Below are 14,787 nucleotides of genomic sequence, written 5' to 3' on the forward strand. Positions count from 1 at the left end.
CAAACAACAGTGTAGTGAACCATAAGGCTTCACTGCACTGTGAAAAGTACAGGTTGCGATAAAAAATAAAAGCAAAAGGTTTGGTGGTCCATAGAAATGGAAGGGAAGTACAGTAAAGAGAACACACTAACACTTGCACTTCCCGATCTCTCTCGCAAGGAAGAACACCCCTCCATTGACCTCTTCGACCAATGGCTCTACAAAAGCTATGACCCCCCCCTCTCACACCGACCCCTCGACCCTCCCAATGTTTAACCCACACTACAAGTGGTACACCCCTTCCCTCAAAGCTCTCAAAACCCTACTCCACAAAACATAACGGCCTTCACAATTCTGAACAGGGCATACCCATCTGAAATCGGAGAAAATAAACACACTATGGAAACAGAATGTCCAACTCCAACAATCCATGCAGGGAACTCTACAAAATCATAGGGGAATTCAAGTCCCCTGGCTGCCTAAACAGCCCCCCCCAAACCCCTCCTCCCCTAACACACAAGCTCTCTGCGATGAACTATCCAACCAGTTCCAGAACATTGTGCTTAAAAGACATTGCACCATCACTGCAAAACTAGCTCCGACACCCCCCCCCCCCTCCACCTCCGGCCCCTTCTCAAACCCAACCCTCACCCTCCCTACCAGCCCTCTCTTCATTCACACCTACTTACCAGACCGATTTATACAACCTACAACCAATCAGCTGACCTGCGGTCTTCCCTGGAGACCCTTGCACACCCTCCCTTCTAAAAAAAACATCCTTTCCACCACTTGTGAGCACCGTCGTCTACTCCATCATCAATAACTCCCTCTCATCTGGCATCTTCCCAGAGGTCTTTAAAACGTCTTGTGTGAAATCGTAACTCAAAAACACCCAGCTTCGACCCACTCACCCCATCAAGCTATCACCCATCTCCAACACTACTTCATTGATAAAGTAATTAACCGTGCTGCATCCAAGCAACTTGATCACTTCATAGAAGCTAATAGGCTCCTTGGCCCAGCCCAATCGGGGTTCCGACCCCTCTGTGGAACGGAATCCTCCCTGGTCTCCATCGAGGATGACCTAAAAAGAACTTAAGATTCAGAAATATGTGCTGCACTCATCCCCATCTATCTATCCGGCCTTTGACACCATCAACCACACAATACTCAGAAACAGGCTCCTTCCCTAGGTATCAAATATTCTGCCCTCAATTGGATCTCCTCATTCATTACTAATCGTTCGCAAACCATTCTCCTTCCACCCTTCTCCTCCACCCCTCGCTCCATTACAAAAGAGGCCCAACAAGGCGCCTCCCTTTCACCCCTCCTCTTCAACATCTACCCAAGTCCACTGCCGGCTCTCACCCACGCTCAACCTTACACGCTACAATTACGCAGATGACTACTTTATGATTTTTAAAATTCCTAAGACTCCAGCCTTCCCCATCCCGACCTCGTCTCTCGCATATTGACCTATGGATGATGACCAACCACCTTATCCTCAACCCGGGCAAATCAGAAATCCTAATATGCGGCAAAATCCCCCTCATTGCCCAACCTATACCATGGCCTCAAGCCCTGGGAGCCAAGCCTGCTGCATCCATCTCCTTTAAAAATCTTGGATGCACCATGGACGCAGACATCTCTCTCCAAACACATCAACTCTGTATCCTGGACTTGCCACTTCCACTTATGCATCCTAAAGCAAATCTTTCCCCCTCCCATCTCTCCTGTCCTAAAAGAGTCTCTGCAATACTGGCCATCATCTCCCACCTGGACTACACCAACTCCCTCTATCTTGGTGCCCCAGCGCGCCAGCTCAGGAAACTCCAAAAAAATCAAAAACTCAGCAGACTGCTCCTTGCCCTCTCGCCCAGAGAACATATTGCCCCCACCCTCAGTGCATGCCCCCCCCCCCCCATCAGCCCAAGAGCGACCTTCAAAGCCATGTGCAACACACACCGGGCCCTCCATAATAAATCAGGCTCAGCTCTCTTCTTCACTATTCCCCTTTACCACTCCACTAGAGTTGGCGGCTCGGCCTTCACCATCCTAGCTCCCACCATCTGAAACACTGGTTCTCTGCACGCCCTCTGCACATCCGCCGCACAGAGGCCTACCTTTCCTTCAGAAAAGTCTTGAAAACCTTGCTATTTTGAGCATTATCCTGATACCCTTCCCTATCTGTCCAATTCCCAATCTGAGCATATGAACATTCACCACTAGGTGGTGCTGTGTGTTCTTGTTGCTGCCTCGACCTCACAGAAGCCTGCGGTGCTGGCAGTTACCGCGGCAGCCCGGACCTCACACACTATCAAACACCAATCATGAACTTGGCTCTCACAAACACCACTAGCTGGACACAGGACTTCATTTTTTTTCTCCACAGGATTGACTAGTCACTGCCCACCTCAGGTATGGTGAAAACAGGCAAATCGCAATCAAAGTAGTTGAGATAGTATGACGGCACCACTGCACTTGGATAGTTTGGGATGTCTGGCGAGGCATTATCCTGGGAGGAATTGTGTGCCATGGCCAAGTCTCACGCCAGAAGCCAAGGTGGGGATTTCTCACATATCGCTGTAGAATGCGACTGAGAACTTGTCCGGAATTGCACTGGAAGGACGGGAGGAGTGGCCAGGTATCGCGCCTGGATGAACTATAGGGTTGACCTCCCATGATAAAAGTTAACTGTGAAAGGTTAGCGCACGCACAATATCTGGGAAGATTCACCATGCTCTCCACCCGGAACAGCCTGAACGTAGAGCCTGTGCTTCGCTAGTGGCAATTTGCGAAGCATAGACTGTCGCTAACCATTTTGTCGCAGCACCAAGAATCGACAGAGGATGGCACTACCTGATCGGGTGCATATACAATATCCATTCAAACTTCTAGGTATGTATAAGACACCACTCCCGTGGACGCTGGCCACAAGAATGGCTACCCGCACACATCAGAATACATCAACGACTATGACAAATTCGGTCTCGCTGGTTCCACCATTTATTATGCCTACTTACACCAGACTACGCCTCAGCACTTCTAACATCAATATGCAGCGAAGACCTACGACAAATTTGTGCCAGCTGGACACATAGCGAGTCTCTAGCATTCACGCCATCTCCCGACTCCTCCCAGCACCCATCCACATGCCTGACCTCATAGGTTGCTTTCTACCAGAGCCTAGCCATCCCTTATAAGTCTTATTTGGCCAAATACACACACACATTCTATTCCAACTCTGTGATCGCCAACACTCGGGACCAAAGTCCAGAGGGCATTCCCACCACAAGTGCATTGAAACTATAATAATGGTAAAAGGCGCTATATAAATGACCAATACAATTCAATATGTAAACCATATGCTAAATGTAACACCTAGAGTGAGGAAAAGGGTTACAAGTTTGCTACCCGTGCTCAGAAGGCCACCAAAATTTAGAACACTGCTGACCTCAAAACCAGACCGGAATGGTTTCATTAAACGCCTGAATAAGTGAGGCAAAAAAATGTAAAAAAAAATACAATTACTGAAAATGTTTCCATAGACAGGAGAGTATTGCAATGATTTCAAAATATAAAGCAAATTAGTGATATAGACAAAAATGCCAGTAAAAAAAAAATAAAAAGAAAAAAAAAACTATTGGAACCCCGACCGAGGCCAAACCTCAGTGTTAAGATCTATGGACTCCTCATATAGTCTCTGTGCTCTGCCCTATCTCCTCCTCTCCCATTAATGGTGGCACTCGCTGGGAAGTTCTCATGGCTTCCTTCGACTCCTCTAAAGTCATCATTAATGTCTACCTAAATGGCACTGTCATGGTCCAAGGCCCTCAGGCCAATCTCCTCCTCTTTGATAGGCGCTTCCCTCGCCTCATGAATTTCCTCTCACCTCCTGCTGTCCCCTCCTCTCCCCCCTTGGCTACCTTGCCCTCTCTCACCTCCTCCTCCTCCTCCTCCTCCTCCTCCTCCTCCTCCTCCTCCTCCTCCTCCTCTGCCCCTCCTAGGGCTCTTTCTCCTCCGCAGGGCGTACCTCTGATCTGTACCTCTCCCCGGAAGGTCTTTAAGGCTGGCAACCTTCTTCATATTGACACTCTCAACTCTCGCTCTGCCGTCAAACACTCCTCTGACATCTGCCACCTCCTTGAAGAACTAGACCTTGATGTCCTTGGTTTTACTGAGACATGGTTCACGGCCAGCTCTGTTACGAGCTTTGACACTCTCCTCCCTGATGGCTACAAGATCCTCTCAGCAGCCTGATCCTCCCGGTCCGGTGGGGGGGTAGCCCTGATCTTTCCCAAGTGGATTCCTGCCTCCATCATTCCCACTCAGACCTACTTCTCTTTTGAATGCCTTGTCTGTAGGCTTTCTCCCTCGCCTACCCATTCTCTTACTGTGGTTACCATCAACCAGCCTCCTGGTCAAATCACCTCATTTCTCTCCGAGTGGGCAGACCTCTCCTCCTCCCTCCTGGCCTCTACCACTCAACTCCTCCTCCTCCTCGGTGACCTAAATATACATTTAGACTCTTCTGCTCCTCCTCTGTACTCTTCCGTGACCTCTGCAACTCCCTCTCCCTGTCCATCCTCCCCTCTGGCCCGACTCACTCTGCAGGGCACACACTCGATGTCTTGATCTCCTCTGACCGCCCCTCTCCATCCCTCTGACCACTCCTCTCTCCTGGAGCGATCACTCCCTCATCTCATCTCATCTCTCCCTCTCTTCCCCCCAAGCCAAGCCTACCCCGACACTGCCACCTACCCCCTCGGACATCCGGCCCATGAAGTGTGTGTCAGTTGAGGCTTTTGACGCCACTTTCTCTCACCCCCCTCCACCTTTGGCTGTCTCTCATCCTGATACAGCCCTGTCTCTGCTCTACTCTTCAATTTCTGATACGCTTGATGTTCTTGCCCCTGTCATGAGGATCCGTTTGAAGTCCAAAGCCAAGTGCAATTCCTGGTATGACTCTGACCTAGCTATACTTAAACGTAAGTGTAGGGCAGCTGAGAGGAAATAGAGGACTTCCTGTTCATCCTCTGACAAACTGGCCTGTTGCCTGCTACAAATGCAATACCGACTCTCTGTCTTCACCAAGAAGAGAGTCCACATTCAAGCTCGTGTCTCTGCGGCATCTAACAACTCGGCCGAACTCTTTAAAATCTGCAAGGAGCTGGCCAACCCTGTTGCAGTCTCTACCCCTCCTGTTGCCTCCGAGGCTCTTTGCAATGCTCTTGCCTCTCACTTCATTTAAAAAACCCAGGACATCCTGTCCACCCTCTCCACCCACACTCCTCCTCTTCCCTCTCCATCTGTGCTTGCTGACCCTCCTTTAGCCACCCTCCCACCATCCTTCTCGTCCTTTCATCTTTTCACCTCTGACGAGGTTGCTATACAAGTCCGATCTATGAAAGCCTCTTCAGAACAGGTTCATCCCATTTCCTCTAAAACCATCAAGGACCACATTGACACCCTCGCTCCGGCCCTTGCTGATTTTTGCAACCATCCTTTGCCTCTGGATCCTTCTCCTCCCCTCTGAAGCACTCCTTTGTGCATCCTCTTCTCAAGAAACCCACAGCTCATCCTTCTTGTCCAGCTAACTATCGCCCAATTTTCATCACTCCCTTCCTTGGCAAAGTCCTGGAAAAGTTGGCCATCTCTCAGCTTAACCTTCATTCCAATTCTGTTGGCTGTCTCCATGACCAACAGTCTGGCTTCAGAGCTGCCAGAAGCACGGAAACTGCTCTCCAACCTTGACTCTAAGATTCCCTCTGTCCTCATCCTCCTCGATCTCTCTTCTGCCTTCGACACGGTCAACCATACCATCCTGCTCAACCGTCTCCGTGAAAACTTGGGTATCACTGATCAGGCTCTGGCCTGGCTGACCTCTTTCTTCTCAGATCGACCCTCCCAGGTCCAACTTGGGTCCTTCCTATCATCTATCTTCCTCTCTACCTGTGGTGTTCCCCAGGGGTCTAACCTCTCGCCCTGGCTTTTCAACCAATACCTGGCAACTCTCGCCCACTGCATTGCCATTTACTGCTCAAATTTCCCGTGCTACACTGACGACACTCAACTCATTTTCAGGCTGCCCTCTGCCACCTCCTCTCCCTCTCTCATCTCCGATTGCCTAACTGCCATTCAAGATTGGTGTGCCGCCAATGATCTTTGTCTGAATGCCAGCAAGACGGAGATCCTCCTCATCGGCACACCTTCACCATCCTTTCCCCTCACTCTCTGGCCGGCCTCCCTTGGCCCTCCTCCTACCCCCACCTGCGAGGCTAAGAACCTCGGGGTCATCTTTGACTCCACCCTTTCCTTCTCTGCCCACATCTCTGAGGTCTCTAAAAAGTCAAATTTCCGACTGCACCTCCTCAGAGGTACTCTGGCTTTCCTCTCCTTCCCCCAGAAGCTCATGGTATCTCAAGCTCTGTTTACCTCTAGCTTGGACTATTGTAACAGCCTCTTTCTAAATCTACCTGCCTCTACTCTGTGCCCTCTGCAACTAATCCAGAACAGGACTGCGAGACTTGTCCTTGGCCTCAAGCCCTGGGATCGTATCTCTCCAGCTCTGAAATCTCTTCACTGGCTCCCAGTGGATGCAAGGATTACATTCAAAACCCTCTGCATTGTCCACAAGGCTTTCTGGGGCCTGGGTCCAAAATACCTTCAGCTATCCCTCCGCAAATACCTCTCCTCTCGAGCTCTTCACTCCTCTACCTCCAACTCACTCAGGATCAGAAACGAGCTGGGGGTAGATCTCTGTCTTCGGCTGGGGCCTCCCTCTGGAACAGCCTCCCTGCCACTCCAAAACTTGAGGAGAACCATCTCCGGAAGCACCTCAAGACCTTCCTCTTTTCTTCTGCCTTCGCTCCCCCTCTCCCCTGCTGATCTGTTCTCTCTTGGCACTGTGCACCTGGCCACCCTCTGTCTTTTGGGCAGGTACCTGCTCATTCTGTCACCCTCCCGCACTGCCTCCGGGCCACCCCTTGCACTGGGGTCTGTATCTGTACCCATACAGCCCCCCCTTTTTCTTCCTGCACTTATCGGACCTACCCGGTCTGCTGCCTTAAACCTAGCACTTGCAAATTGCTGGCTGCATTACCACTGTTTGTTGCCTTTATTATTTATTTATTGTTATTTATCTGTTTCTCCTCTGCTTCCCACTTTCCACCTCTCCCCCCTTCCATGCACTTTTCCCCTCCCCTCTCTCCCATGCACTTGCGTGTTCTCAATGTCACTGGGCCTAGTAAGATCGCTGTTTTGTACTCCCCTGTTCCCCTCCCTTGCCTTGTCGCGCTCTGTAACACTTGTGTACGAGCGTGATAGAAATAAAATATCAATCAATCAATTAAGGTGTGCCCTTCAGTCACTTTAGTGGAGTTTTCCCAGGTTGAGGAAGAAGACAGGTAAGTATCTGCTCTACCCCACGGTGTGAAAACAAATGCAACCAACCCCGGAGGACTTCAGACGAGACCACTAGGAAGAGTTTCAGTTTCAGGTAGGAGAACCAGAAGAACCGGAAAAGAGGAAATAAAGCAAGATTTGGTTCAATATAAGCCAATTGAGAACCATGGTTTAGGGGCTGCAAAATTCCATTAAAACTGGATCCAGCAGTCCCCAATGGAAAATAGAAAAACAACTAACCCAGCAGCCCAGTAATTCATAGAAAGTACTCACTTTCTACAGAATGCCAGTTTTGAAGAACTCTGCTTAAAAACAGCGAAACATCCCGGCCATTAAAAGGCTTCTTTAACCGGGTCACAGTTACTTGCACCCTGACCAGCGATGACTGAAGAACCAAAAGACGTATACATCAGCCTTCAGAGGAGAGTGACCATTATGCCGCTTTCCTCCCAAGAACTTGTATGGGACACCCTTTTTTTTTGCTTTGTTTTCACTCCCGACCATACTTTTTGGAGGTCAGTAAACCTTCTGCTTTGCTTTGCTTTCCTTACTTTGTGCAAGTTTTATAGGGAAACTGATCTGTTCCTCCCCAAGACTATCAGTACTCAGACTGTCTCTCTTTATGGATTTCTTGTATTTGTAAAGCTGCACAATGACACCTTATAGTGAAGTTTGGTTAGGGCACTTTGGGCCTCATTCCGAGGTTGGAGGTAGTCATGGCGCTATTATTGCCATGACTACCTCCAATACCGGTACCGAGTCTGCCCTCGTTCAATGGGGACTTATCGGTCTATTCCGACCTTTGCGGGACCGGTAAGTCCCCATTGTAAAAGCCATTCCCCATTCCCATTTCAGCCCCGATAATAGGGCTCAACGGGAAGGCGCTAATTAAGGTACCGCAATGTGCGGTACCGTTATTAGCTCTGAAGTCCCTTAACAGGCCCCATCCATAACGCCTGGTAACACCAGGCATTAAGGAAGGGACCCGCTAAGGGACCTCGGAATAGGGTGCAAAGGGATTACCGGCACCAATGTCCTTAACGGTGTCCGGTATCACTTTGCGCCCACCTCGTAATGAGGACCTTTGTATCCTTGTAACCACAATGTTACAAAGGAAAAAGTTATAAGTGCAATGTGTACAGGATGGGCTGTTGGCAGCATTTATTTTTCTACTGTGTTTCAAACATTGTACTGGCGCACTTCTGCATTTTACCACATAATGTATTAAAAGTACCATATACTCTAAAATGGCTATGCCACCATATTGTCCTTTGGCATTCTTCCTGCCCTCACGGGTATTGCACATGGCTATGTAATATAGATGGAAAGCCCTTTCCTGGGAAAGAGTCTGCCTTCCTGGCAAAGTGGTGGTATCAGTGTGCGGCCGGATGTGGCAGCTGGGACGTTCTGTTATTGGGAAGATTGTGTGGCCAATGGTTATCCATGATTTGATGCTATTAGCATACGTGTTCGAAAAGCATTTGACCTTTTCGATTTGACTGATGATTCCTTTTATCGTTGTTTCGGTCAAATTAAATTAAATACATCTATGGGGAGCGGTAAGGGAATAGGTTAAGAAAGGTGTGGGGAGGATTGCAGGGGGGGGGGTTCCTCCCACATTTTCGACCAAAATAAAACGACCCAAACAAAGTGGTCGAATTGAAAAAGGTCAAATCTTTTTGAACAAGTAGACCTGAACCGATTTGATGGCCCCCCGCCGTTTGAACGGTGCAGATCCTTAACTTTGTTGGGCCTGCTGGAGATTTCAGTCCAAATCCAGGATAAAAGGAGGACTCCTGCAGCCAATCGACAGATCACTGTTGGAGCCAAGACCCCCATGAAGAGGTGCAGACTGCTGAAGACCAGAGGATGACTGTTGCAGCGGACTAGCATTGCCACCAGCCAAGTCCTCTATCCTGATCTCAGGAAGGCCCTCTTTGGAGCTTCGACCCCTTGACCGGTGGGAACTACCAGTCTCACACTCTGCTTGAGCATCCATGCCTGCTGAGCCTTCGGAAGTGTCCCTTGACCACCCGGTGGACTGACCAGCTTTCTCCTGGACTACCTCACTGCAGCAGTCACCGTTCCGGGTGCATCCTTGGAACGTGAAGGAACTTAAATTGTGCACAATTTTATAGTGCATTTTCTTGTCTCAACAGAAATCGTGCAAGGCCTGCTACTTTGTTCGCCAACTGAAGATAGCCTGTCGCTGCCAGACCATGGTGACTCCCCGTGCAACCATTCTTCTTCGCCCCCTGGAGGTCTCCTGAGATTGCCTGCTCTGCAGAAGGTTTCTTCCTTTTGCATCAAGGGTGGCCAGTTGGCCAGTCTCCGAAACCATAACAGAGGTACCGGGACTGACCGAAAGTAAATCCTGTGACCGATTGGCCTCCCTCCACCAGACAAAGTAGAGAAGTATGCACCTCCAACTGATTCCAAAACCCCTGAAGTGGTCTCTGGGTAAATCAGGGTGGGAAAACAGGGGTACAGGGGGTAAGGTTAACCTACCCGTTTCACCTCCCACTGGATTACATGGGGGTAAAGTCCTGGTATATTTCCCTCTTGCCTGACTGAGATCAGTGGTAGTTGAGTCTAGAATCCCCTCCTAAACCTTCCTTAGTGTAGTGGAACAGAGAGCTACTTACCTGATCTTTTTGGAACTGGTGACTCAAGGGCACTCGGTCCCATTCCACCACAGGCTGGACTTACTAGTGTTAGAGCTCTATTCTAGTGTTGCTCTGAAATGTTTCTACAGTGTTTTCTGAATCCGATTACTTACCTTTATTGCACTAGTTTGGAATCAGACACTTTTTTATCTTCTCTCCAAATTACCACATACAGTTGTCAAGTATTGATAACTCAGCTGAACTATTACTTAACGACTGTTAAAAATTGTTAGGTCTTAGAGACCAGCAATGGTGAATGACAATGATGAATGTATCTATGTATTTTTTTAGATGTTGTGTGACAATACGTACCTAGAAATGTAATTGCTTAGTGTGTATTTAAAGGCCTAATAAATCAATTGTATACTTTTGTACTTCTCGGTCTAACTGGAATTATTGGCGTGCTCTGTGTGCTTCTATTTGTTGTCCTTGACCATGCACACACCCCTCCTGTGTCCAAGCCTTGCACCGTGCTACCTACATTTATTGGGTTTGGCTAGATTTCAGTGCCTTTCCTGTTCACCATAATAGATGGACATCAGAAGGTCCATCGTCCCACCAGACAGGAGCAGAAGCAACAACGAGGAATGCACCAGGAATGCCTGGGAACCCATCCAAGCACATGCAAATGCACATGGCTCAAAGGACAAAAAGCAGCCAGCCAGCAGAATATGGTGCCACAATCGGGACAATAGTGGAGGTGACACTGGACGATCAAGCGAAGGAGAGGTGGGGAAATGGTGTCTCATACCCTTCTGGATAACAGAGGATTCCTACTTCAAAGCGCTACATCCAGGAGAATACATGGGAATACAGTGGCAAAAAAGCCCAGAGACAGTCCCACAGCAGTCAGTCCAGAAAAGTGAGGATGACTGGCGAGAGGGTGAGGACATTCAGCAGCCAAAAGGTAAAAATGGAGCTTGGGACAAAAGGACCAGGACTAAACCTGGTGCACAATTTCAGCAGCCCAACGTTGTGGTAAGCACTCCAGTGTTTCAGGTAAGAATACAGCAAGATTTAGGAATGCACAGGGTCTATCCTAGATATACAAACTCCCAAAATGATTTTTTCGTCGGCCAGCCAATCAGGTTAGTCCTACAAAATAAAATAAAAATAAACACACAACAACAATCACTCAGGTCCACAGTTGGTGTTTTGGGCTATCAGGGGTGAGGCAAGGGACCAGTCTAAACCATTCTAAGCCACAACAGAGGGAGCTAAGCTCAGAGAAGGCATATGTGCTACACCTTCCACTTCAGCGCTACTGTGTAGTACCCACAAACAAGGTGTTCACCCAAAACAAAATGGCGAATGGGGACATAAATGCATTAATATCCCAATGGCTACCATAAATGGTACATCGGGCTACTGATGCAGTAAAACCAGCTGCACCTCTGACTAAGCCAACATTTAAATACAGATGCTACCAGCCTACTCTCTAAAACCAATGTACGATGATAGAATCACCATAGGGACAAAATGGGGTGCCTTAAAAGCAAACAATCCTAGGAGCCATATAGAAGCCATTGGGCAACATAGGGTAACAAACTGGTTATAGTGGAATGGGGACTGAAGTATAAACCAAGAGAAAAAGAAAAAAAGTTTAGGGGGATCCCAAAAAAGTTACAGCAAAACTCACTAAAGAAATTGAATTCTGCTATAGCACTGAAGCAATGCAAAGGATGTGCTCTCTTATTTGTAATCATTGATAATCCTGCATGATCTCATTCATTTTAAAATTAGAGTGGTGGTCTATTTTTAATAAACACACGTATACAATCAAAAGATTGAGGGGAAATTATTAAATGGCCACAGGATTCGTCCCCCCCCCTAAAAAAGGCGTGTGCAAACTTCTAAACTAGGGAATCCTGTTGCCTTTCTGCTATGCCCCATAGGTGAAAAGAGGAACACTATTCAATCACCAATGCTTAGTCTCGAATACTTATTTATTAACCACAAACACTCTGAAGCGAGCGCTAAAAAATTAGCATATTACAATACATCACTTTATTAAGAAAACACCAAAAAGAATTTTATGTTTAAAAATATATTAAACAATCTGTACAAACATTACATAGTAAAACATTTTGTATAAACAATTCATTGTCTAAAACTCATGACATACAACACAACACTCTCAAAGTGCAACCGTGCTTCCTATCCACTCACATACCTCACCAACCAATATTGCACCACACTCACTTCACCATACAAAGTTCTACAGACAACAGCCGAATAAACGAACAGAGCTCTCAAATTCTGAAATGCTCCCTCCCGCCAGTATGTGCCCTAGTTTAACTAATCCTTTCCAACAGCAAGTTTCTCATTAATTTAATTAAACTTTAGACAAGAGTTGCCTACTAATATCACAACCACAATGCCCAACATGTTTCGTTCTTGTAAAAATGTGAGACAAATGACAGAACTTCTTCAGGGGAAATTCGACAAACAAAATCTTGTAGTCTTCTCAAACTTTGTGTGGAAATGTTCCTCTATGGCCCGTGAAGACTTCAGGAATTTAAACAGTCCACGGCATCGCAGGCGCGTTTCAAAAATCATCAAACGGCCCACCGATGTGGTCACACGCAACAGCGCCTCCGTTGTGCTACAGTGATGATTACACTCAAAGCAATTAGTTGGGTCCACTTGATCTAGTGGCCGAATCGGTCCCTTGTGTTGAGCCTCCTAATTGCCACTCCTATGCGACGCCGCTCAATCGCCCTTCCATAAACGGTTTCCGTTTGTATGGCGTTGCTCGTTATGACTCCCGTGCTCGCGTGCGCATGCTCATTTTTGCTTGGTGCTATTTTAAATAATGCTTGACGTCAACAGTTCTTATCCCCCGGTCAACTGATCATGATAGCAAATCCCTCCCGGTAACCTATATTGCTAAACATGCCCCATGGTCCATATTGATGACCGCTGCCAGACAACGTTATTGCCGATCCCCTGCTTGCTTATCAATAATGCTAATTCTGCTTGATGGGCTTATTCCTAAACACATCCAATGGCCTTTTTTGCTAAACAGGTCTATTATTGTATTGTTCTTTGAGGAGCAGTTACATAGTCGTCCTCTGCCTATGAATTTAAGAAAAATGTGCATAAAGTGGTTTGATTATTTTTTGTTTGTTTCCTGGAAGATACTGCACAGTAGTGCCACCAAATAAAAAAATACAACACGGCCACCAGCATCCATCAAAAACACGGAGGGGGTTAAGGGGGGGGCAGGAGGAAAGGGGAGAGACTTTATTGCATACCCCTCGACCTTTTTATCCAGAGTGAGGTTTAAAAAGAACCTCAATTACTCAAAACGTTAAAAGGTAAAGACACGAAAAACACCCCCACAATGACTAGAGGTCTCACAAGCGAGGCAAAAAAGCAGCAACGTGGAAAATCTTGACTAAGAGAGGGAAACAGGTAAGAGTTCAATGATGCACACATTATACTTAGATTGGGAATGGGGGGGGGGAAGCAGGATGGGATAAAATAGATCAGTGAAAGAGACGAAAGCAGGAGGATCCCACCCCATATGTCAGCTCGGCAGCAGGACAGGACTTAACTGACCTTTAAGTGGTGCGCTGTGGTATAGAGACGACCGCACTCTTTGTAGCCACAGCGGAAGGCTTTGTCTCCAACTTGCTCTGTACTCTGAAATGCTCCCTCTCCCTCCTGCAAAACCTGGGGAGAGAAGGAAAGCCTCAGTGAATACAGCAAGTGGTTAATGAATATCCAGCCCGACACCTTTCATCTCTTGCATGCCGCCACACATCCCATTTCCAACAGCAGCATCCGTTTCCACACAGAAATAACTGCACAAACTAAGTAGAACCCTAAACAAAGGAAATCTGGCAGTGTCCACCCACTTCTGGTTGAGATGTGCCTATGTTTGCACAATTGCCATTTTAGGCCGGCCTGAGGATTCCCTTAAAAAATGAATGGCCCAAACACAAAACTGCAGAGAGCAGGATTTACAAAAATACATAAGTACCCAATGGCAACCAAATAGGTACATTGGGCTATTAATGCTGCTGTAAATCAGACTGCATCATTAGTGGATCAAAACTAAACTGCAGCTACCACCATCCTACTCTCTAAATCTCTAAAACCAGTGCACATGGATGAAAATGGGAGAAAGCACACCTATCCTAGGGCCAGATGAGCGACCAGAAAACCATATACGGAGAAGGGTTAGTGATGAGTCACTCCACTGAAAGTCACTGTTAGGATGGGTTTTCAGAACCATCCCTATGGGTGGGGTCTGAGTGGCTAATCTAATTGGTGAACAAGATTACAGGAACCTGGTCTAGCCAAACTCGCATGCAACGTAGACAAAGCAGTAATGCAGACTTTAGGGGCTAATGTGCAAGTACAGCAAACAGCAGAAACATTTGAGTGGCGAAGCAGTACAAGCAGTGAGGCAAAACACAGATGCTCAAAAGGTATATCATTTATTAGGTCTTAAAAAGACATACAGGTAAAACCTTAGTATACTTTTGCCAGAGTTGTCAATATTTTTTTTTTTTTTTATATATAGTGCCCTAAAAGTGCTTGGCCCATGAACCAAACTTAGTCAAAGCCATGCGTTGTGATGGCGTGATAAGCCGCCGCAATAATAGGGAGGTGGAGCATAATAAAAGTGCCAATTGGCAGTGTCTCACACACCACACACCTAGGGCAGCAATTCAGGGGCTCGGGCCAGGGTTTACGAATGCTCACGTATGCCCCAATACCTCTGTTA

At 47.3% G+C, this 14,787-nt stretch overlaps 1 protein-coding gene across 3 annotated transcripts in view; it reads right to left on the reverse strand.

Moving 5' to 3' along the window:
* ZNF76 (zinc finger protein 76) overlaps positions 1-14,787 on the reverse strand; it is a 284,758-nt gene that overhangs the window by 175,839 nt on the left and 94,132 nt on the right. For all 3 annotated transcript variants that reach the window (XM_069633474.1, XM_069633472.1, XM_069633473.1), the window contains exon 6: positions 13,614-13,727. In XM_069633474.1, the coding sequence (XP_069489575.1) occupies positions 13,614-13,727 (114 nt within the window). The remainder of the gene's footprint in view (positions 1-13,613; positions 13,728-14,787) is intronic.

Source organism: Ambystoma mexicanum, chromosome 13, assembly GCF_040938575.1.
Source record: "Ambystoma mexicanum isolate Mex_15411 chromosome 13, UKY_AmexF1_1, whole genome shotgun sequence".
Classification (NCBI taxonomy): Eukaryota; Metazoa; Chordata; class Amphibia; order Caudata; family Ambystomatidae; genus Ambystoma; species Ambystoma mexicanum.